The 21,691-nt window shown below is 47.4% G+C and overlaps 1 protein-coding gene across 4 annotated transcripts; it reads right to left on the bottom strand.

Annotated features, from left to right (window-relative positions):
* Positions 1-9,932: 9,932 nt before the first annotated feature.
* Positions 9,933-20,254, bottom strand: LGALS12 (galectin 12). Of its 4 annotated transcripts, XM_032151854.2 has the most exons (9): positions 20,171-20,254; positions 18,053-18,141; positions 17,703-17,916; positions 16,796-16,915; positions 16,187-16,225; positions 15,583-15,609; positions 14,862-14,950; positions 10,974-11,124; positions 10,311-10,457 (listed from the first exon to the last, which is right to left on the bottom strand). In XM_032151854.2, the coding sequence occupies exons 1-9, from the start codon at positions 20,237-20,239 to the stop codon at positions 10,311-10,313; spliced, it is 945 nt and encodes a 314-aa protein (XP_032007745.1). In that variant the 5' UTR covers positions 20,240-20,254. The 4 variants fall into 4 exon arrangements, with proteins under 4 accessions (XP_058295759.1, XP_058295760.1, XP_032007745.1 ...); XM_058439776.1 differs by lacking the exon at positions 20,171-20,254 and having other exon boundaries at positions 9,933-10,457; positions 18,053-18,706; XM_032151855.2 differs by lacking the exon at positions 15,583-15,609.
* Between the last annotated feature and the right edge of the window lie 1,437 nt (positions 20,255-21,691).

The raw sequence follows: 21,691 nt of genomic DNA, 5'->3' as shown, positions 1-21,691 counted from the left end.
TGTTTATTGAAGAAAAACATGATGTGCAGTTGCTTAAAGTTTTGTTGAAACAAACTGGTGCTCAGGTTAGTTCTCAGACACTAACTAAACTGCTGCAGTAGGTTATTATGCATAACCCATGCTTTCCACAGGCAGGCACTCTTGATGTGGAAAATTGGGACAGAGCAGAAGGATTAAAATGGGCTCATCAAAAAGGTCTTAAAGTTGATTCTTCTGTTTTCTCCACTTGGAGTTTAGTTCATACTGTACTTCTGCCATTATCTCATTATTCTGTGGGACAGCAGGCTGAATCTAAAAATCTGAAAGAATCTGTTGTCTCACCCACAGCTCCAATTGAAAATAAAAAACAGGAGAGGGAGGATAAAAAGTGGCCTATACCAACTCCTCCAGTTGCAGAAACGTCTGTACTGCCTCCTTCGGTAGCAGAAACAGAAACCCCAAAACACCTTCTACAGGTGTGGCTCCAGGGACATGCTGGCAAGTAGGACAGGCTTGTATTATAGCCCTAACTTGGCTGCAAGATAAATGGAACATGCGAGTAAGGGTGGAAGTATTTTGGTGCAGAAGTGCGTGAGATGCTTGAGCTTGCAGAAACACAGAACCAATCAATTTATCTGCTTTATCATTCCCTAGGGATAATGGTCCAGGAAGTTATGTATGAGAACGAATATGAGGAATATGAAAAGGAGCTGCATGAGAATGAATAACTTGTTGAAGTCTTAAAAATAAATTAAGCAGTTCTAGGTCTTGTGTACTTTTAATTGTAGCGGTTTCTATGCTACTGGCTACATTTACAACATAAGCTGAATCACAGACAATGTTGATAGGATCTGAAGCTGTAAAACCTGAATGACTGCAATTAGCTCTGAGCATTGAGCTGAAGCCCCAGAGGTCATTATTGTTTGAGTAGGTTTAGATCCATAGATAGCGGCAGGACCTTCGGAAGAGCCATCAGTAAAATGAGTCTGTCCACCTGGAATAGGCTTGTGATGAGTAATCACAGGAAGAATGAAAGAATGGATTTTATAAAACTGCAAAATTTTGTCTGAGGGTAGTAAAAGCAAAGATTTTTTTGGCTGTAGCTGGGAGGCACGCCGCTGCTGAAGCATCTGCCCCACAAGTTGCAACTCTGCCCCTGCCTCCCTGGTCAGCCACTGCTGGGTATCCAAAGAAGAATCTCCTTGCAGGGTTTGACCTGTCTTTCCAGTTATTGATATCAGGTTAGAGTTTCCTTGTCAGAATTTTCCCTAAACCTTTTTCACTCTGATATCCCATGTTCTTCAACATTTTAAATCCTGGGTTATCAAACTTTTCATTTGTAAGTCTCATATCCCATGATGTAAGTAAGTCTCAACCCCATAAATTGATAGCTGTATTTGCAACATAAGGCTGAAAAGTACATGACTGTCCATCCGGACCAAGACAAGGTAAAATCTCGGTGCTCTGTTGAACACTTTGAGCTGTTCCTGCTCCCACTAGGATGTAGAAGTTAACTGCAAGGGCCAGGATGGGGGCCAATTGTCTTTAGATATTACTGACACATCAGCTCCTGTATCCATAAGCCCATACCATTTCTTTCCTTTAATTTGTACTACACAGGTGGGTCTATTAGAGGCTATTGGTTGTGATAGATTTCCCATGTAGTTGTGCTCCTAAACCCTTTATTTCCTTGTTTCTCCTTTTGTGGAGAAGGGTGTGATTTGCAGGGAATAAGCAATAATTGAGCAATATATTCTCCCCGTTCAAAAACCCAAAGATCTTGTGACATTAAAAAAACTTGAATTTCTCCTTCATAATCGGAGTCAATTACTCCTGGGACTACAGTGATGCCTTGCAAGTTAAGATGGCTTTTGCCTAAAATTAGTCCCATATATCCTGTTGGTAAATGTCCCCAAATGCCAGTGGGAATCTTGGTGGGTTTGTCTCCCCCAAGTAGCATTATCCGTTCTCTGACTGGGAGATCTAATCCTGCACGTCCTGGTGTTCCTCATGTGCCTCTGGGAACCCATCCCTAAAACGGGGTTGAGGTCTGGACTGGGAATGCCCTCATTGTTTGAGGGGCCCGGGTCCAGGCCCCTGTCTCATTTTCCAACAGGGGGGTGCTGTTCTGATGAAATTTTGAGTGGAACTGATTAGCCCAGTGATTTCCTTTGTTACAGTGAGGACAAAGTCCTGGCATTTTTTCTGCTGGGTGGGGCACTGCATTGTAAGGTCCTTTCTGTCCTGAGAGCTGGTGGCATTCCTTTTTTAAAATGTCCAGTTTTTCCACAGTTATAACATTTTCCCATTTTAGGGTCTGACCTTTGGCTCCTTTTAGATTTGTCAACTGCTGAATCAGCCATTGCTTGAACTAACATTGCAGAGCGATGAAGCTCAATTCCTACATCCTGACAAGCTCAGGGAAAATTTCCCAAGTTTTTTGTACACCTCACTGCTGCCAGCGCATGTTTATAATCCGCATTTGCATTCTCAAAATCTAGAGTTAAGGTTAGCATTTCTGCAGCTGCGGTATGAGGAATCTAACGCTTTACTACCTCTTGTAATCTTGCAAGAATTTGCACATAGGGCTCCTGTGACCCTTGCATGATATGTAAAAAGGATTGTACTGGGACTCCCTCTTCAGCAATTGTGGCCCAGGTACATTTAGGCCTGTGCACACTGCTGATAAGCAGCGTCTGGGAGTGCCATTTGATGTTCCAGGTCTGAATAAGGGCCATCACCTAACAGCATATCCCCTGTAATGTCTCTGTGTCCAGCAGCACGGTTCTGTTTAGCCTGGTCTGCACACATTTCTTGCCAATTTAATTTCCATGTCAGATATGCACTAGTGGACAAGCAAGTTCATGCCAAGTGTTTCACATCAAAGGGTAAAAGATGCATAGCACCAAACACAGATTCTAGCAATCCTAAAGTGAATGGGCTCTGTATGCCATTATTTACCACACTCGTTTTTAATTCCTTCAACAACTTAAACTCTAGTGCAGTGTGTTCATGAATAACCTGCTGTGGATTATTTGGATCAGGCCTTATGGAAAGAGGAAAAGCACAAGCTCCTAAGGGCTCTCCAGCTATGGCAGCAAAGCATAAAATTCTTTGTATTGGGGTTTCTGTTTCTGCTACCGAAGGAGGCAGTACAGACGTTTCTGCAACTGGAGGAGGTGGTATAGGCCAGTTTTTATCCTTCCTTTCCTGTTTTTTTTTATTTTCAGCTGGAGCTGTGAGTGGGACAACAGATTCTTTCAGATTTTTCGATTCAGCCTGCTGTCCCGCAGAATAATAAGGAGATAATGGCAGAAGTACAGTACGAATTAAACTCCAAGTGGAGGAAACAGAAGAATCAACTTTAAGACCTTTTGATGAGCCCATTTTAATCCTTCTGCTCTTCTGTCCCCGTTTTCCACATCAAGAGTGCCTGCCTGTGGAAAGCATGGGTTATGCATAATAACCTCCTGCAGCAGCTTAGTTAGTGTCTGAGAACTAACCTGAGCACCAGTTTGTTTCAACAAAACTTTAAGCAACTGCACATCATGTTTTTCTTCAATAGACAAATTCTGCCCCATGTTACCCTGAGTGCAAAAACTTCCCGTTCTCAGTACTTCTTCAGAGCACTGCTCCCAGTACCTCTTTAGGACACTGTCCTTATATCCGCTGCCAGCAGACTTGACCCGGGGTCCCCATTTGCCTTGTCAATTTCAGTTCCTCTGCTCCAGCAGATCTTCTTCATTCATATCCTCAAAGTCCCTGTGTTTGGATACCACTTGTAGAGCACCCGATTCTGTTGCTGTTTGGTGTGCCACTATGTAGCCTGCATGGACCTAGGGGGACTGAAGAAAGAGGGGCAAATGTGGGAATAAGAGACAAGAGACAAAAGAGTATATTTTGAAGAAGGGGTCGGGGGCACCTTGCCTCTAGTGGACAAGGGCCCTGAGCTTTACACAGCCCTCCGTATTTATTAGGCAAAAGAGATAGTGAGAAGGGGGATGGAAGAAGGAGTCAGCCACTTGGTCCAGAGTAGGCTTGCAAGACTGCATTCCCTAGATGTCCCAGTAGATAACCTCAAGATGCTCGGTGCCAGGACGCGATTGCCCTCAGCAAACCTTCTGTCGGCAGGAGCAGTCGTGAGTTTGCTCCCATCCTGCATTCATGATAAACAGTTTGCTGTTTGATCTTATAGCCTCCAGTGGAATGCTGAGTTGGTCATGTCCCACGGGCCTTCGGCTCCCTACAATTTATATCATGGAAGAGATAAGAGAAAATATATTCAGGAAACAAGAACAGGAGGCTATAAAAAAGAAATATTTAGCTGGGCATGGTGGCTCATGACTAGAATCTTAGCACTGTTGGAGCCTGAGGCAGGTGGATCACTTGAGGTCAGGAGTTTGAGACCAGCCCGGCTAACATAGTGATACTTCATCTCTACTAAAAATACAAAAATTAGCTAGAAGTGGTGGAGCACACCTGTAATTCCAGCTACTCAGGAGGCTGAGGCATAAGAATCGCTTGAACCTGGGAGGTGGAGGCTGCAGTGAGCTGAGATTGCGCCACTGCACTCCAGCCTGGGTGACAGAGTTGAGACTGTCTCAAGAAAATATATATAAATAAAATAAAATAAAATTTAAAAAGAAACATTTAGGGAATAAGATGGTAGTTTTGGTTTTCTTGCTGAAAAATTGAAACTGAATCTGATCAAAACTCTAGATGAAAGGAAGTACAGGAGACAGTGGAGTAGTTTAAACAATGCCCTAGGGATTAATCAGCAGAATTCAAACTCTGGGAAGCTCTATAAGGAAAAGTTATCAGTTTTATCCCCAACAATAAAATGTAAGAAAAAAAGAGAGAAAGAATCTATGGATTAAATAAAGACCTAGAGTACCTATAAACAATTGATGACCTTGCACAGAAAAGAGACAATCCAGAATCTAAGGCTAAGATAGTATTGATGGATGGATAAGTAAAATTATAAGCTAATTTATGAACTTAATGCAAAAACAGTAATATCAGTAAATGAAATGCAGCAATGTATTCATTAAAAATTCACTTACTCCAGGAATTTAAGGAATTTAAAGATACTTACAGCATGACATTAGAGAGCCTCATGTAATTTACCTCATTAACAGAGTAGAAAAAATACGATCATATCAGTAAATGCAGAAGACAGACTTGACACTCACTCATAAAAAATGAAAACATATCTTAGCAAACTAAGAAAAAATAAAAATCTCTTTACCTAAAAATAGTATCTGTTCCCAACCTATGACAATCATCATATTTAATAGTGAAATCTTAATTGCATTTCCCTGTGGTCAGGAACAGGTCAAGAATGCCTGCTAACCACACTGCTACTCAACAGTGTGCAAGAATTCTTGGCCAATGTGATATAATAAAGGAAGCATTAATAAAAGAATTTAGTAAGTTTGCTAGGAACAAGATTAATATACATAAATCAGGTGCATTTTTGTACCGGTATCAAGTAAGTACAATTTTTTAAAAAGATGGCATTTACAAATCACACACAAAGCTATAAAGTGCCTAAGTATAACTCTAATAAAAGTTGTGCAAGGCCCTGGTAAAACCAAACACATGTCTTCTGTTACCAGGGCAACCCTGGAGACATAGCTGAGAAAGCTCATTATTTTCTTAAACAGTAGATAACTAAGAAAGTTCATTATTCTTTCTTAAATAGGTTTTTAAATCATTTTACCTACAGGTATGTTTGCTTAAGAGAACTTCAGATGGCCCAGGAGGCCACTGGAGCCTCAGGACTCTTTGGCAATTACTGGAGAAAGATAAGTTCAGAGCAAGACCCCAGCAAACCAGAGCTGGTGATGCCTTGTTACCTTCAGATCATTAGCGTATCATTATAATGCTAAAGTCCTGTATTAGGCCACGATGCCGATAAAGACATATCTGAGACTAGGCAATTCACAAAATAAAGAGGTTTAATTGGACTAATAATTCCACATGGCTGGGGAAGCCTCACAATCACGGTGGAAGTCAAAGAGGAACAAGTCACATCTTACATGGATGGCAGCAGGCAAAGAGATAAGTCGAAATTGAAGAAGACAGAAGTGCAAGAGAAAATCCACCGCCTTCCAAAGAAATGACTGAACAGGAGAAGCAAGCCGGTGAATTGTAATGAGGCATGGGCTGCCAATATGCACTGTACATTCCACAAGCATTGCTTTCTTATTTTACTTATTTTAGCTGTTTAACTTTGTAAGATGCATAGAGGTTGGATCAAGTTTAAATGACTCCGCTGCCCCTTTCACATGAAAGAACTACTGACAATGAAGGCCAAGCCTGCCACTCCCATCCGACTTTCTGGCTGGCAGAAAAGGAAAGAACGTGCATGTTGGTGAAGGAAGAAGTGGGGTGGAAAAAGTGGGGTGGGACAACAATGAAATCTAGAGTAAAACCAAGCTGGCCCAAGGTGTTATGCAGCCTGTAATACAGTTTAATCAGCATGCCATTTTGTTTGTTCATATGATTTTAAGTATTGGAATGCAAAATTTTCAAAAATATGCAAATAGAAAGTTTTAAAACTTTAAAAAAAAGGGGGGGGGGAACTCCTCTTTTTAAAACCATCAGATCTCAGGAGACTTATTCATTATCATGAGAACAGCCCGGGAAAGGCTTGCCCCCATGATTGAATTATCTCCCACCAGGTCCCTCCCATGGCATGTGGGAATTCAAGATGAGATTTGGATGGGGACACAGCCAAACCATATCAAATCCCCATCCCTAGAAGAAAATTGCTGCCATTTTCTGAACATACCTCATATGAAGAAGCATGTTTATGATCTGCGACTGCACATCTGGAGTTCCTCCCTGTACATGCTTACATACATACCTCCCCGCCCCACATCTAATTCCTTAAAGTTCCCTGGATTCCATCACCTTCAGAAGGGGTTCTTTAGAAAAAGAGCTCACTCCTCCATTCCTGACCAGCAATAAAACCTGCCTGCCTTTTTTTCCAATTGGATATTCTTTCTTGGCCATCAATACAAAGTAAGGAAAGAACCCGGTTTCCCAGTGACAGAAGGAAATAAAGGATGACCAAAATAAATTGAGGGATATACTGTATATATGATTGGGAAGAAGCAATGTAGAGATGCAAGCTCCCCTGTGCCCCTAAAAGTCTATACACAGAATATGTTTTAATAAAAATATCCTATAAAACACTTGTGGAAATTGAGGTTTATCTTCTTTTAAAAAATAATTTCAGCTTTTATTTTAGATTCAGAGAGTACCTGTGCAGGTTTGTATATTGTGTGAAGCTGAGGTTTGGGGTGTGAATTATCCCATCACTCAGGTAGTGAGCATAATACCCAATGGTTTTTCAACTCTTTCTCCCATTCCCTCCTTCTTTTCTCCCTTCAGTCTAGTAGTCCCCAGAGTCTATTGCCATCTTTCTGTCCATGACCACCCAATGTTTAGCTCCTACTTATAAGTGAGAATATATGGCATTTGGTTTTCTGTTCTTCTGTTAATTCACTAAGGATAATGGCCTCCAGCTGCATCTATGTTGCTGCAAAGGACATAGTTTCATTCTTTTTATGGCTGCGTAGTATTCCATGGTGCATATGCACCACATTTTCTTCATCCAATCCACTGTTGACAGGCACCTAGGTTGATTCCATGTCTTTGCTATTGTGAATAGTGCTGCAATGAACATACAAGTCCAAGTGTCTTTTTGGTAGAATGATTTTCTTTTGGATATATACCCAGTAATGGGATTGCTGGATCGAATGGTAGTTCTGTTTTAAGTTCTTTAAGAAATCTCCAAACTGCTTTTCACAGTGGCTGAACTAAGGTACATTCCCACCAACAGTGCATAAGCATTTTTTTTTCTCTGCAGCCTCACCAGCATCTGCTGTTTTTTGACCTTTTAATAACAAACATCCTGACTGGTATGAGATGATATCATTTTGTGGTTTTGAGTTGCATTTCTCTGACGATTAGTGATGATGAGCATTTTTTCATGTGTTTATTGGCCGCTTGTATGTCTTCTTTTGAGACGTGTCTGTCATGCCTTTTGTCCACTTTTTGTTGGAGTTTTTTCTTGTTAAGTTCCTTATAGATTCTGGATATTAGACCTTTGTGGGATGCACACTTTGTGAATATACTATTTTTCTCTCATTCTGTGTGGTGTCTGTTTATTCTGTGGATAGTTTCTTTTGCTGCTCGGAAGCTCTTTAATTAGGTCCCACTTGCCAATTTTTGTTTTTGTTGTGATTGCTTCTGAAGACTTAGTCACAAATTCTTTTCCAAGGTCAGGGTCCAGAATGGTGTTTCCTAGGTTTTCTTCTAGGATTCTTACAGTTCAAGGTCTTACTTTAAATCTTTAATCCATCTTGTGTTAACTTTTGTATATGGTGAATGGTAAGGGTCCAGCCTTAAAATGTCTTAGACTGGGTAACTTATAAACAACAAATTTATTGCTGGCAGTTCTGGAGGCTGGAAAATTCAAAAGCAAAGCACTGGCAGATTTTGTTTCTGGTGAAGGTCTGTCTCCCATTTCATAAACGCCTGTTTTCTTGCTGTAATCTCACATGGTGGTAGGGGTGAGGGAGCTCTCTGGAGTCTCTTTTATTTTATTTATATGTATTTTTTTTTTTCAGACAGAGTCTGGCTCTGTCACACAGGCTGGAGTGCAGCAGCATGATGTTGGCTTGCTGCAGTCTCTGCCTCCTGGGTTCGAGCGATTCTCCTGCCTCAGCCTCCTGAGTAGCAGGGATTACAGGTGTGTGCCACCATGTGCAGCTAATTTTTGTGTTTTTAGTAAAAACGGGGTTTTGCCATGTTGGCCAGGCTGGTCTCGAACTCCTGACTTCAGGTGATCTGCCTGCCTCGGCCTCCCAAAGTGCTGGATTACAGGCGTGAGCCACCTCACCCGGCCTGGAGTCTCTTTTATAAGGGCACTAATCCCATTCATGAGGGTTCCACCTTCATGACCTAATCACCTCCCAAAGGCCCCACCTCCAAATACTGTTTCCTTGGGTGCTAGGATTTCAACATATGAATTTTAGTTGGGGGGACACAAACATTCAGACCACGGCACATATATTACTGTATAATGTATACTATGCTATATATATATATATATGTAGATATGGTATATATTATATACAGTTATATATAATTCTTAAATTATTTCTCCTTTAATCTTGCTCTTTCCTTGGTGGTGGTCCTTCCTTTGTCTTGTCTGTACTTTTCGATTTGCAAGGTTCTTTGATTCCTCTCAAGCCTCCAGCTCCGATGTCCATCTTTATCTGGAAGCTCTAGTGTGCCTGTGTACACTAGATAATGGTTTATGGTTAAGAGCCGCAAATTCTGCAGACAGAATCCCTGAGTTCTAATCCCATGACTTACTCACTGTGTGATCTTGGCAAATTAGCCTTTCTGTGCGTCAGTTTCCTATGTTATAAAATGAGGATATTAACAGCATCTACTTGTCTCAGAGACTGTGGCTATCCACCAAAATCCATTCTCCCTGTTTTTTATAGTAAAAGAATAAAACTATTCTGTTATTCTATGACTACTCTATTTTATGTGGCTGGTCTTATGTGTCCCACTGGAGAACATTTCCCGCCTCCCTTGCAGGCAGTGTGACCGAGACTGAGTGCCTGCAGACGAAATGTGACTGTAGCTGGTGTGTGTCAGACCCAGGCCTGGGGCTTATGAGATCAGGTGGGTCTTGTCCACAGCCATTACTAGCCTTCTCAGTGGCTGAGACCAAGATAGGGTGGCAGCTGAGCTTCGGCCACAGAGACAATGATGATGCCCTGGGGGTGGTGGAACAATGGCTAGGACAGACTCGGAATGTCTCCGGGGAGCAGAGCTGCCCCGCTAACCTGGACCATTGTCTCTACAATTGCTAAATGAGAATGAAATAAATAAATAATCTTATTTATTTATTTGACCACAAATAAATAAGTAATCTTATTTATTTATTTGACCACAAATAAATAAATAATAAAGGATAAATGACCACATTCTTTAAGCCACTGTATTTTGGAGTATCTTTGTTAGTCTACAACACTTGCCTCTGTGAGTGCAGTCCAGGCCCTGAAGGCAGATGGAGCCAAATCCCAGGCTCCTGGTGGAGGAAGGTGCAGAGTTCGAGGAACCTTTGCACTCTTGTGCCTTCCCTCAGGCCCAAAGCTCCTGTAGACTCAGTCTCGTGACCCCAGCGGTGAACCAGGCCTGATGTGCCGGTGTCAGGTGGACAGTTTAAGAGGGGAGGAGAGTGGGGTGCTGGGAGTGGGCTGACCTTCTTGTTTTCTGGTGGGGTTTCCCTGGAACCGTCCTCAGGAGTGGACACAGTAGAGCTGGACACTTCCACTGATCCGGAGCTCCCGCAGCTGCTCCAGGGCCTGCTGGTTCACGCTGGTGGCCCCCAGCCCCTGCCCATTGAGAGCCAGCTTCAGCCCTCCCTCCTGGCACAGGAGCAGCACCTGGGAAAGGAGGACATGAGGGGGTTGCAGCTTCCAGCCAGACTGTCCCTTGTCTGCCTGACGCTCTCTGCAGTGAGACCCTCTTCCTCTCAGAGGACACAAAGACTGGACCCAGGGGGCATCCAGTACAGTGCTGGAAAAGAACTGGACAAGGGGCCCGGCTTGTCACCAGCCCACTGTGGCCTTTGACAAGGATCGTCCCAGCCCTGGGCCTCAGTTTCACCACCTGTAACTGGGGCTGCTTCCTGTAGAGGAGTGGTTCTGCACGTTGGAATGATTACTAAAGCTGATGCCTAGGTCCCCACCTGCACCAGCTGAGTTTCTGGCCATGGGATCCCTGGCATCAGAGTGGAGCGTTGAGGACCGCTGTACAGACGTTCGCTGTGCTCTGCTGGCTCTGGCCTACCACCCCATAACATCTGTCCTGCACACCTGCCCCAGAGTCTCCCAGGTCATTATGGGACTTCAGCTCTGTGCTCCAGCCTGAAGGGATGTAATCACTTGGCTCTGACCCACCTCAAAGAATCTCTGGGGGTAAAAGAGGAAGGGGGCTGAGATCAGTTTCTTCTGCCCCCAGCGGGAGATCCAGGCCAGAGTTCCGTCTGCGAAGGAAGCCCTGAATGTCACAGGAGCATGGGCAGCCTGGTCCCTCAGACTCACAGTAAAACTGCAGGAAGCAGGAGGAAGGAGAAGGGATCAGCGCCCATTGCCCGTAGGCCGCTGCTCAGCCCCCAGGGGAAGGATGGAGGTCAGGGAGTGGATGGAAGGTTGAGCTGCTTCAGCCTCCAGAAACAAGCACTGAGGGCCTATGACAGCCTCATGGCTGAATGCTCAGAACAGTGGAAAGAACATGAGTTCTAGATGAACTTGATATTGACCATCTCAATTCAGTTGTTGCCATCTACTGACTATGGGAGGATGGGGATGGGAGGGAAGTGTGTGAAAATTGCCTAGCCTGAGATTCAGTTTCTTCTCCTGAAAATGGGGATGATGATGATGATGATAGCTACAGTTAACATTTATTGAATGCTAACTAAGTGCCAGGTATTATCTTAAATGTTTTCCAAATAGCATAGTGGTTAGAGTCAGGCAGTCCCGATTCAACCCTGGCTCTGCTACTTTCTAGTCCTGTGACCTTGGGCAAGACTCTTAATCTCTCTGTGCCTCAGTTTCCTCATCTGTAATGTGGAGATAACATAACTGCCCTGTGCCTGCCTGTGGTATTGTTGTAAGAATTAAATGAGTACATAAAAAAATGCTTATTTAGAACAGCACCTGGAACGTAATAAGCATTCAGAGGATACCTATTGTTTAAAAATATTGCTATATAATACAATATCTTATAGAGCCACAAAAAAAGGAACAAAGGAGATAATGTATGTGAAAACTAGCGATTCCTAGCACACAGTAGGTGTTTTACAGAAGCTAGTTTGCTTTTCCTTAATCCTCACAAATTCTGTGCTGTGAGGTTTGTCAGCCCATTTAAGTGACGAGGACAAGAAGTTAAATGACTTCTCTGTTACTAGTAATAGTGGTAGGGCCTCAGGTTAGGATGTGAACTAGGATTCATGACTCCAGATTTGGGGGTGGGGGGATCTGGCACCTGCCTCTCAAATAGGGCAAATGGATTATATTATTTTTCTTTATTTTATTTTATTTTAATTTTTTTGAGACAGAGTCTCGCTCTGTCACCAAGCTGGAGTGCAGTGGCGCGATCTTGGCTTACTGCAACCTCTTCCTCCCAGGTTCAAGCAGTTCTCCTGCCTCAGCCTCCAGAGTAGCTGGGACTACAGACACATGCCCCCACCGCCCAGCTAATTTTTGTATTTTTAGTAAAGATGGGGTTTCACTATGTTGGCCAGGGTGGTCTCGACCTCTTGACCTCATGATCCACCTGCCTCGGCCTCCCAAAGTGCTGGGATTACACTTGTGAGCCACTGCGCCCGGCCCAGATTATTTTATGTCTTGGGAACTTCCCAAGTCTCCTTCTTTGAAGCGCTATGCTGGAGAAGGCTGCATCCTGATGGGATGCAGAGGGCAGGTAAGGTAGTGGAAAAGGCCGCCCTGGACAGGCCTTTCAAGGGCTATTGGTAGATCCTTACAGGAGGAGGCCCCATAAGTTTCCAACTTTGGGAAGGAGGTGGCCAGGGCCCAATGCTGGGAAGAAGCTTGGAAGGCAGGAACCCTGGAGAGTGGACTGTGTGTAGCTTCCAGCCCCACTATGGCTCCCCCTACCCCGTCCTGCCAGACAACACTTTATCTTCCCCTGGCCTGTGAACTCCTGGTGAGGAGGCCTCAGTGTCTCCCTACCACACCTTCATGCAGCTCAGCCCGCCAGATCACTGGATCATCATGAATCACTAGATGCCCACTAGATCACTGAATAATCACAAATCACCAGATGCCCAGTGAAGCTCTGTTGAAGCTCTTTGAGGCTGCAGTCATACACTCCCACTCAATAAGGAGGAGGGAAGGGATGAGGTGGAGAAGGAGGGATAGATTTTCACTGCAGATGAATCCTGTGCCCTCCATCTCTTACTCTCTCTGTCCCATTCAAGCCATCAGTTGCTTTCACAAAATAGCAGCAGCTGCATTTGTTGCAGCCTCGCTAAGTACCAGGTGCTGTGCTAAATCTTCATGTTGGTGGATCTCCGCTGAACTGGTGTATAGGAATGTTTTGTCTGGTCCATGGTATTCTTCAGCTTTAATATAATATTCAAAAATTGAGAGAATTTGTATAAAAGATAGCTTCTATTTTTGCTTTAAAAATAGTCAGAAGATCTGGCATGACTGGGTGTATGGAAATACTCCTTTCCCTTCACCACCTTCCCAACTGGGTTCCTCACTATTTATGAGACCTGTCTGGCCTCTGAAGACACATGCATTCATGGCCCTTGGGAAAGAGCAGTTACTTGCTGACAATGTCACTAGTAACCTTGTGACTTTGAGCTACAGTATGAACCTGGTCTCATGCCTCCAAGTTTTGTGGGAAGAAGTGCTCGTTCCATCACTGAGCACTTTTCATTTTCCCTAGCAGGTTGGAATTATCGTTCGCCTTTTTCCGGTAGGGAAACTCAGACTCAGAGAGGTTTAGTGACTGGCCCACAACCACACCGTTTATAAGAGACAAAACCAGGAATCCAACTCAGTCGTGCCTGTCTTTGGAGGCCCAGGCCATCGAGTGCTGGGCTTCATGACTGTCCCGGAATTCACAGGCATGATCGGGAGTGTGCAGGGCAAGGGTTTAGTGAGGTCAGTGACTTAAAAATAGAAACATAATTAAGCAAGGAGAACATAGGGTGCTTTCCTTACTCTGCTCTCCCCTGCCTCCACTGAGATGATTGCAGTAGTATCCACATTTGTGGACACTTACCACGTGCCAGGCACTATTCTAAGCACCACTCCTAAAGTCGGCATTATTATCAACCCCCTCTATCTTTTTTTTTTTTTTTTTTTGAGATGGAGTCTCGCTCTGTTGCCCAGGCTGGAGTGCAGTGGCACGATCTCGGATCACTGCAACCTCTGCCTCCCGGGTTCAAGCGATTCTCCTGCCTCAGCCTCCTGAGTAGCTGGGATTACAGGCATGCGTCACCATGCCCAGCTAATTTTTCTATTTTCAGTAGAGTCAGGATTTCACCATGTTGGTCAGGCTGGTCTCCAACTCCTGACCTCGTGATCCACCCGCCTCGGCCTCCCAAAGTGCTGGGATTACAGGTGTGAGCCACCATGTCAGGCCTATCATCCCCTTCTTACAGACAGGAAAACAGAGGCACAGACGGGAAAAGTATCTGCCCTAAGGTTGCACAGGTAGGTGTCCTGAGCACATGCCAACCCAGGCATTCTGGCCCAAAGAAGTCATAAACTCTAATGCGTTTCCTCAAGGCAGGCCGGCCAGTGGCTCTTGTCTAACTGGATTGGAGCCACAGGTCTGGGTTTGAAAGTACCATGTAGGAGAAGTTTGGTAGTGTCCACTTAGTCATTGTGTCCCTCCAAGTCCTGGCTTCCAAATACCAGCCCTCCTCTCTGGGGCAGTCTGGCTGTATCTTTTGAACCACACATTGTGTTACCATGGGAAGCTACATGTTTGCTCTGGGCCTCAGCCTACACCTACAAAGGGCCTTTCCTGGGGCCCCTTTCCTAGGACCTGGGATAAGAGGCTAGGCCTGACTAGATGTGCCAGCAGGAATGATGCTCCCAGCAGTGGGGCTATTGGTCCCAGACCCAGCCTGACCTTCATAAGCTCTGCCAAATTGGGCCACTTCTCCTTGCTGCTTCTCTGTTTCCTCATCTGTAAAATGGGGATTAAATGGTGGTGCTAGGAGATTAAAAGAGATGATGTTTTATAGCATGTGACTGTCACAGAGAGGCTGCTCCCTCCCCTCCACTTAGATGCTGGATACTTACTGCTTCGGTTCTTGCAAGACCAGTCCCCGCACTATGATGACCTGCCCAGGCCAGAGACCCTGGGGAAGAGCATGTGAGCAGGGCGCCTCCTGAAGGAACAAGGGAGGTATTGAGAAGTTGATTCCCAGGGGGTGTTGGGGAGGACCACCCACCCCCGGGGGCCAGGGGAGCACGGGGGCAGGCATGTTCTGCCCAGGCCTGCAGCCGGGACATGCTGCTTATTTGTTAAGCACCTGGCCTCCTGTACTCTGTTCCTGCCACTTTCCCTGGCTCCTCCAGGCTGAGCTTGGCCTCTCTGTGTCCCGACCACCATGTCCTTCTCCCTTCACTGCATCCTTAACTGTAATGGCCCGTCTAGTGGTCTGTCCTCCACCAGCCTGTGAGCAACTGGACGGCTGGAACCAGCTTGTTCCTCTATCCTAGAGCCTGGCACTGGGCCTGGCACAGAGAAGTATCAAGTGATGATGTTCAGAATAAGTGGAGAAAAGGTAAAATGAAGCTGGAGCTTCAGCCTGAAGCTGCCCAGCCCACCCACAGCCTGCAGCTTGCTGTAAAGGAAGGAGAAATCGTGGGGCTGGGGGCATAAGCTGCCTGGCCCACCCACAGCCTGCAATTTTCTATAAAGGAAGGGGAAATCCTGAGGCTGGGGGCATGTCCCACCAGGCAGAGCTCATTAGCCGCTCACCCCAGCCGTGACGGAACAGGAGGGAGGTTCACTCACCAGCCTGGGGCTCATCAGCAGGAAAGGCTGTCAGGGAAAGAAGGAGAGGACACAAGGCCATGTGGTGTTTGCTCAGGAAAAGGGAACCTCTTGTTATTCTGACAAATTGGGAATATTTGGGGCTTGTCTCTCTCACAGCAGTAGGTGAGTCATTGGAGCCCCAGTGGGATTCTCTGGACTTCAGAACTTCTCCAGCTCTGGAATAATAGGGAAGAACGGGGTGGAGGATTTGTCATCCACTCCCTGTGTGGCCTTGGGCAGTACACGGGCCTCATCTCCCCTTCTGTCCCGCAAGGCCAACCCCAGCCACCTTGCAGGGGTGGTTTGAGAAATGAGCATTTCAACTAAGGCCTCTCCTGCTAGGAATATGGGGTCTTGCCCCCTCTGCATGCAGCCCACCTCCCTTCATCTTCCCAAGCTGGGCCTGGAGAGGGGCTGGAAGAGACAAATCCAGGCCCTCCAGAGACTGAAGCAGAGCCAGCCATGTCCATGGCAACCACAGCAGTGAGGGAAGGGGCAGCTGGGCCTTGTGTAATGGGAGCAGCAGTCCAGAAGGGCGGGTCAGCCAGTGTGGCTGCTCAGACCTTGCTCCCAAGAGACTCACATGTCCAACTGGGTACTCTCTGCTGCCCTCCACAAATGGCTGTTCAGAAAGAGAGAAAAGAATCAGCAGCATTTAGGACCACTGCAATCCCCTACCCATGCCTGGGAGGTGGGCAGAGCCCTGGCTTTGGCCCTTAGAGCTCCTCGTGTTCCCATTTGACTGGTCAGTGGTAGCTTCTTGCTGGCATTTTGAACATCCCAATTCCTAGGCCCCACCTTGGACTTACCAAATCAGAATCTGTGGTGGCAAGCCCCAGAAATCTGGGCTTTGATAAGCCCATCGGGTGGGAATGATAAAGCCAGCTGCCGCCCGTTTCAGCCCTAGTGTGCCAAATCATTCCTGGCCATTGCTTCTCAGTGTTAACCAGACCCACACTGGGTACAGACTCCTTCCTGCGGCTCCTGGACCCCCTTTCCGCCATCACCTTCTCTTCCGCCTCAGTCCACTCACACCCAAAACCTCAGTGGACTCCCTCCCTCTTGGCCATTACTGGTGCACAGGGTCTCCTCTCTCTCAGTCTAGGGTGGAGGAAGGGGTCCCAGGCCCGTCCAGGAGTCAGGGGAAATTAGAGGCTGCCACCGCCCAGGCCTTGGTCCCAAGGAAGCTTACACTGATGTTCAGGAATCCAACAGCCTCTACCAGGATGTCACCAAATATGCCCAGCGAGTCCACATGAGACAGTGGGAGCCGGTAGCGGAAGTGGAGAAAGTGCTGTCCATTCACACTCACCTGGAGAGACAGACAGAGGCTGGCTTATCAGCAGCTAATGTTCATTGAGTTCATAACAACGTCCCAGGCATTGCCAAGCACTTTTTCCTCAATTTTTCCTCACTTAACTTCACATCAACTCTATGAGGTAGGTACATTTTACAGAGCCTTGGGCGGCTTAAGTAATCTTCCAAAGGTTGCAGAGCTGGCCTGGAGACCAAGGCACCTTCAATGCTCCCTCAACCCCAACAGAGGCCCCTCATTGTGCTTTCTCAGTAGCCCAAAGAGTCATCCTCGCTCCATTTACGTGAGGAAACTGAGGCTCAAGAGGCTCCCCTCCTGCCAGCTGCCCTGTCTCCTGGAGAAGTCTGAAGATCCCATCATGTTTCTGGCAGGAGCTCACATTAGGGGTCTGAACCTTGAGGTCAAGTTCTCTCTCCCTCTCCTCTGCCACTGTGGCTATAAGGTGGGGATAATGAAGGTACCTACCTAATGGGGTTACTGTGAGGATTCAATGAGCAGATACCTTTAAAGGGCTTAGAACAGTTCCTGGTATACAGCAGGTGCTCTCTAAGTGCTTGCCATGACTATGGCAGCAGTGCCCTCTTTGGAGCCAGGCACTCTGGAGCTTTCTTGCTGCCATGTGGGCCCAGGGTAGCCTGGAACAGGGCGTGGCAGCTCCTTGGTCCTCTTGGTACCTGATCACTACCAATGTCACTCAACACCGCGTCGTGGGGAGTCTGGCTGAGGGAAGGAAGGGCGCAAGGACACAAATTCTAGACCACCCAATGCCCATCCCTTCCTTCACCTTCACTTCCTCATTCCCAAAGAGAAAGAGGATGAGGAAGCTGGAGCCTCTCCACAGGGCCAGGTGGGGCCACCGGGCCTCCCTTTGCCAGCGTCCACCATGCAGGGTGTTGCAGATGACGTGGGGCTTGGTGGTATGGAAGCGAGGGTTGAAGTGGAAGGCGATATCTGGCCGGGGACACAGGCTGCAGCCACACTGGAAGTCCACCTGAAACCTACTGGGAGGTGAGGCTCTCAAAGTGCAGTTCTGACCGGAGACCCACAGAGATCCCGGTGGCAGGGAGGAGCCCTCCAGCTCGATGCCTCTAGGGCTGAGTTCCAGCACCCCCTGGGCCACCTCCCACGCCTTACCTGTGCGCATCTAGAGGGACCACTCCTTGCAGCATGACCATCTTGCCTGCATGCAGGCCTCCAAAAATTGTCGTGACATAAGGAACCACCTGAACAGGAAGAGAAACTCATCCATGCAGGGTTGGAGAAAGGGCTTAGGGACCTCTATGTCAGGGGAGTGGGAGGAAAGGAGCAGAATAAAACTCAACTTTTCCTCCCCAAACAGAAAATTCCTTACAGGTAAAAATCAGTGTTCACTGAAATATTTCTTCCACCTAATCCCCTTTCCTGGACCTTCATACAGCAAAGCCGCATTACACCAGAGAAGTCAAATTCAGCTCCCTTGCCAAATTCAGCACCAGCCAGCTGCCTTTCCCCAGCTCCTAGGGCACAACAGGCTGCAGTGACCCCAGGGAGGCTTGCCATCCACTAGATGCCACCCTGGTCCCCAGAAGCCTGGTACTGGGGCTTTCTGAGGACTGTTTGGTGGCTGGAGACTAGGAACTGGGAGGCAAGAAGAATGGACAAGTTAGGAACTGACAGCTAACTCTGAAATGGACCTCTGGAGAGACACTTAACAATGGCCTTCCTAGGCTCACCTTTCCCCATGTAGAAGTTACCTGGGCTGGGCTCTGTGGCTCATGCGTGTAATCTCAGCACTCTGGGAAGCTGAGGCAGGTGAATCAACTTGAGGTCAGGAGTTCGAGACCAGCCTGGCCAACATGGTGAAACCCTATCTCTACTAAAAATACAAAAATTAGCTGGGCGTGGTGGCATGCATCTCTAATCCCAGCTACTCAGGAGGCTGAGACAGGAGAATTGCTTGAGCCTGGGAGGTGGAGGTTGTTGCAGTGAGCTGAGATCACGCCACTGTACTCCAGCCTGGGTGAAAAAGCAAGACTTGGTCTCAAAAAAAAAAAAAAAAAAAAAAAAAAAAGGAAGTTACCTGACCTTCCTAAAATACGTCATACACTTTTACAACTTCCTGCCTTTTCTGGGCTGTTCCTCCTGTCTCTTTCCACCCTGACTCTTTTTCCAAGCATCATCCACTTGGGTGCCTGGATTATTCCTTTCTTCCCCTGAGCTCCCAGGGCATTTTGCTCATGTGGCTGGCTTAGCCCTTGGCTTAGAGTGACTGGTTGGCTGTTTTCCCTAGGAGTTTATAAGCCCCTCAAAACTGAAGCCTTGTCTTCCCCTCCTGTAGGCTCAGTGCCTCACCTGACGCTGTGAGGGCTCTGCATAGATGTGTTTGGAATGAGTGTGAGCAGGATGGCAGGTACATACCAGTGGTATCACAGGATTGGTCTTCCTGTGTTGCTCTCTAACTCCCAGCAACCTTTAGGAACCCAAACCACCTAGAAAAAACTGAAACCCACCGGGATGGCCCTCCAGGTGCGAGCTCGCATCCTCTAAAGCAAGGAGCTGCCGTAACCTGGGCAGCTGCTTCTGCCCATTCCTCAGGCACCTGAGAAGCACGGGAGGGAGGCTTGGGATGCCAGCCTGGCAAGCTCAGCTGGTTGGTTCAGCAGTTGATCACTTCCCATTCCCAGGCTCCCTCCAGGCCTGTAATTAACTGAGTGGACGCAGCTCTCATGGGAGGGGAGGGCCAAGTAAGGGAAAGTGATAATTAATGCTCATTAGTAGGGGGTGTCTGCTGGGAATTCAGCCTTCTGTAAATCATTGCCTGGCTTCAGCAAACCTCTTGGGCACTCACCGAGCAGGAGGAGGAAGACAGAACCCCCCCCCAACCGCCATCCCTGAGTGGAAATTCCCGCCCGACCCTTCTTTCCAGGCTGGGGATGAGACTGTCCTTACTAAGTAATCAGCATTCCCCCAACGATCCTACCCACACCCTCATCCTCCTAGCATCCATTACAGTAGGGGCAGAGCACTGCGGCTCCAGGCTTCACCACTTTCAAAATGTAGCGACCCTGGAAGCCTAGCAGTCATTTACACCCAAGTGGGAATTAGCAGTCAGCCACTTTACTAAGCTCAGGAGGGCCTTCCAGAACCCAGGGCAGGTGCTGGGAGAAGCAGAAAGACTGAGGTCCTCTCCACTCCACCACTCAGGAGTCTGGGCCCAGTTGGAAGGGAAGAGCCCAGAGACCGAGGAGGTTCCACATTAGAGCGACAACTCACCGGGTGGAAGACTGGCGGTTGCAGAATGAAGCTGTCAGGAATTGGGTCCAGTTTTTCTCCAGGTGACATGAGAGTGGGGCAACTCCAACTGTAGATCTTCGTTCCAGGAGCCCTGCCCCCACTGGGCTGACTCACCTGCCCCAGCCAGGGTCCTAAATGCCTGGAGCAGCTCTCCAGCTGTTAGTCTCAACTGCGACCTGCAGGGTCTTAATGCTGTCTGGAGCAGCCCTGGGAGGGCAGCGGGCGACCTCCAGGCTCCACACCAGCCCCACTCCCAGCGGTATATAGCAGAGCTCTGGCTGGGCGGGAGCTGTCACCAGAACTCTGTCCAGGGGAGGACGACTGGCATTAACCAACTAACTATGCACTCTGGGTCTGCAGCATATTGTCATCGCAGAGGGAAGCCAGAGGCTGGCTCCTGTGGGGCCAACGAGGGTTTGTGGTTTCCAGTTGGAGCCCTCATTGGGTCAGAGGAAGGGGAGGTGGTACGTGTGTTTAGGTTCCAGAAACAGCCCCACCCCCAGCTCCCTGGACAGCCTTGGGTGACTTCCCATTCCTTCCTCCCTTCACCACAAAGGGTTTTTATCTCTTCCCCTCATTTTCTTTTTTTTTTTTTTTTGAGATGGAGTCTTGCTCTGTTGCCAGGCTGCAGTGCAGTGGCGCGATCTCAGCTCACTGCAGCCTCCGCCTCCTGGGTTCAAGCGATTCTCCTGCCTCATCCTCCCTGGGACTACAGGCATGTGCCACCACGCCCGGCTAATTTTTGTATTTTTAGTAAAGACTGAGTTTCACCATGTTGGCCAGGATGGTCTCGATCTCCTGACCTCGTGATCCACCCACCTTTGCCTCCCAAGTGCTGGGATTACAGGCGTGAGCCACCACACCTGGCTCTGTTCCTCTCATTTTCTTGCCCCTTCCTCTACTCTTCTTCCTTTTCCAAGTTTTACAGCTCACTGAGGCTCCATTTCAGCATCAGCTGGAAATGCTGGGGCCCAGCTGGGGTCACAAGAAAGTAGAATGAGGGAAGGGGAAAAAGCAGAGCCCCTTAAGCTCGGAAAAGACAGCACAAGAAGCACAGAACTGCACAGGAAGGAGACTTGAGACTTGACTTCTTCTTCAGCCTCTTGTCTAATGTGCTGTGTGCCCTTGGGAAAGTCACTTCCCATGTCTGGGCCATCTTTTGTTCATCTGTACATGGAGAAAGTGACCATAGCAGCATGTCCCACAGCGAGGCCTGTATCTGGGGGTGGGCCCAAATATCTGCATTTTACTAGTCCTTCCAGTTCTGGTTCAAATCCCAATAAGGCTTTCCCTTTAAAAAGCAGCACAACCTCTCAACTTTATCCTGAGTTAGGAGGTTGCAGGATCTGACCCATTGCATCAGACTTGGCAGCAGGCAATTCCTGGACCAGGACCAGGCTGGGCAAAGGCTCAAGCGCATGGGGTGCTGAGGGCAGAGTCAGCAGCTCCCTGGATGGAGGGAGAGTGCATGAAGGGTCCTGGAATAAGGTATCTTAACCA

This window comes from Hylobates moloch, unplaced genomic scaffold (genome assembly GCF_009828535.3).
Source record: "Hylobates moloch isolate HMO894 unplaced genomic scaffold, HMol_V3 SCAFFOLD_5, whole genome shotgun sequence".
Lineage (NCBI taxonomy): Eukaryota > Metazoa > Chordata > Mammalia > Primates > Hylobatidae > Hylobates > Hylobates moloch.
The sequence above is the reverse complement of the archived record's forward strand: the minus strand, read 5'-3'. Positions and strand labels throughout refer to the sequence as shown.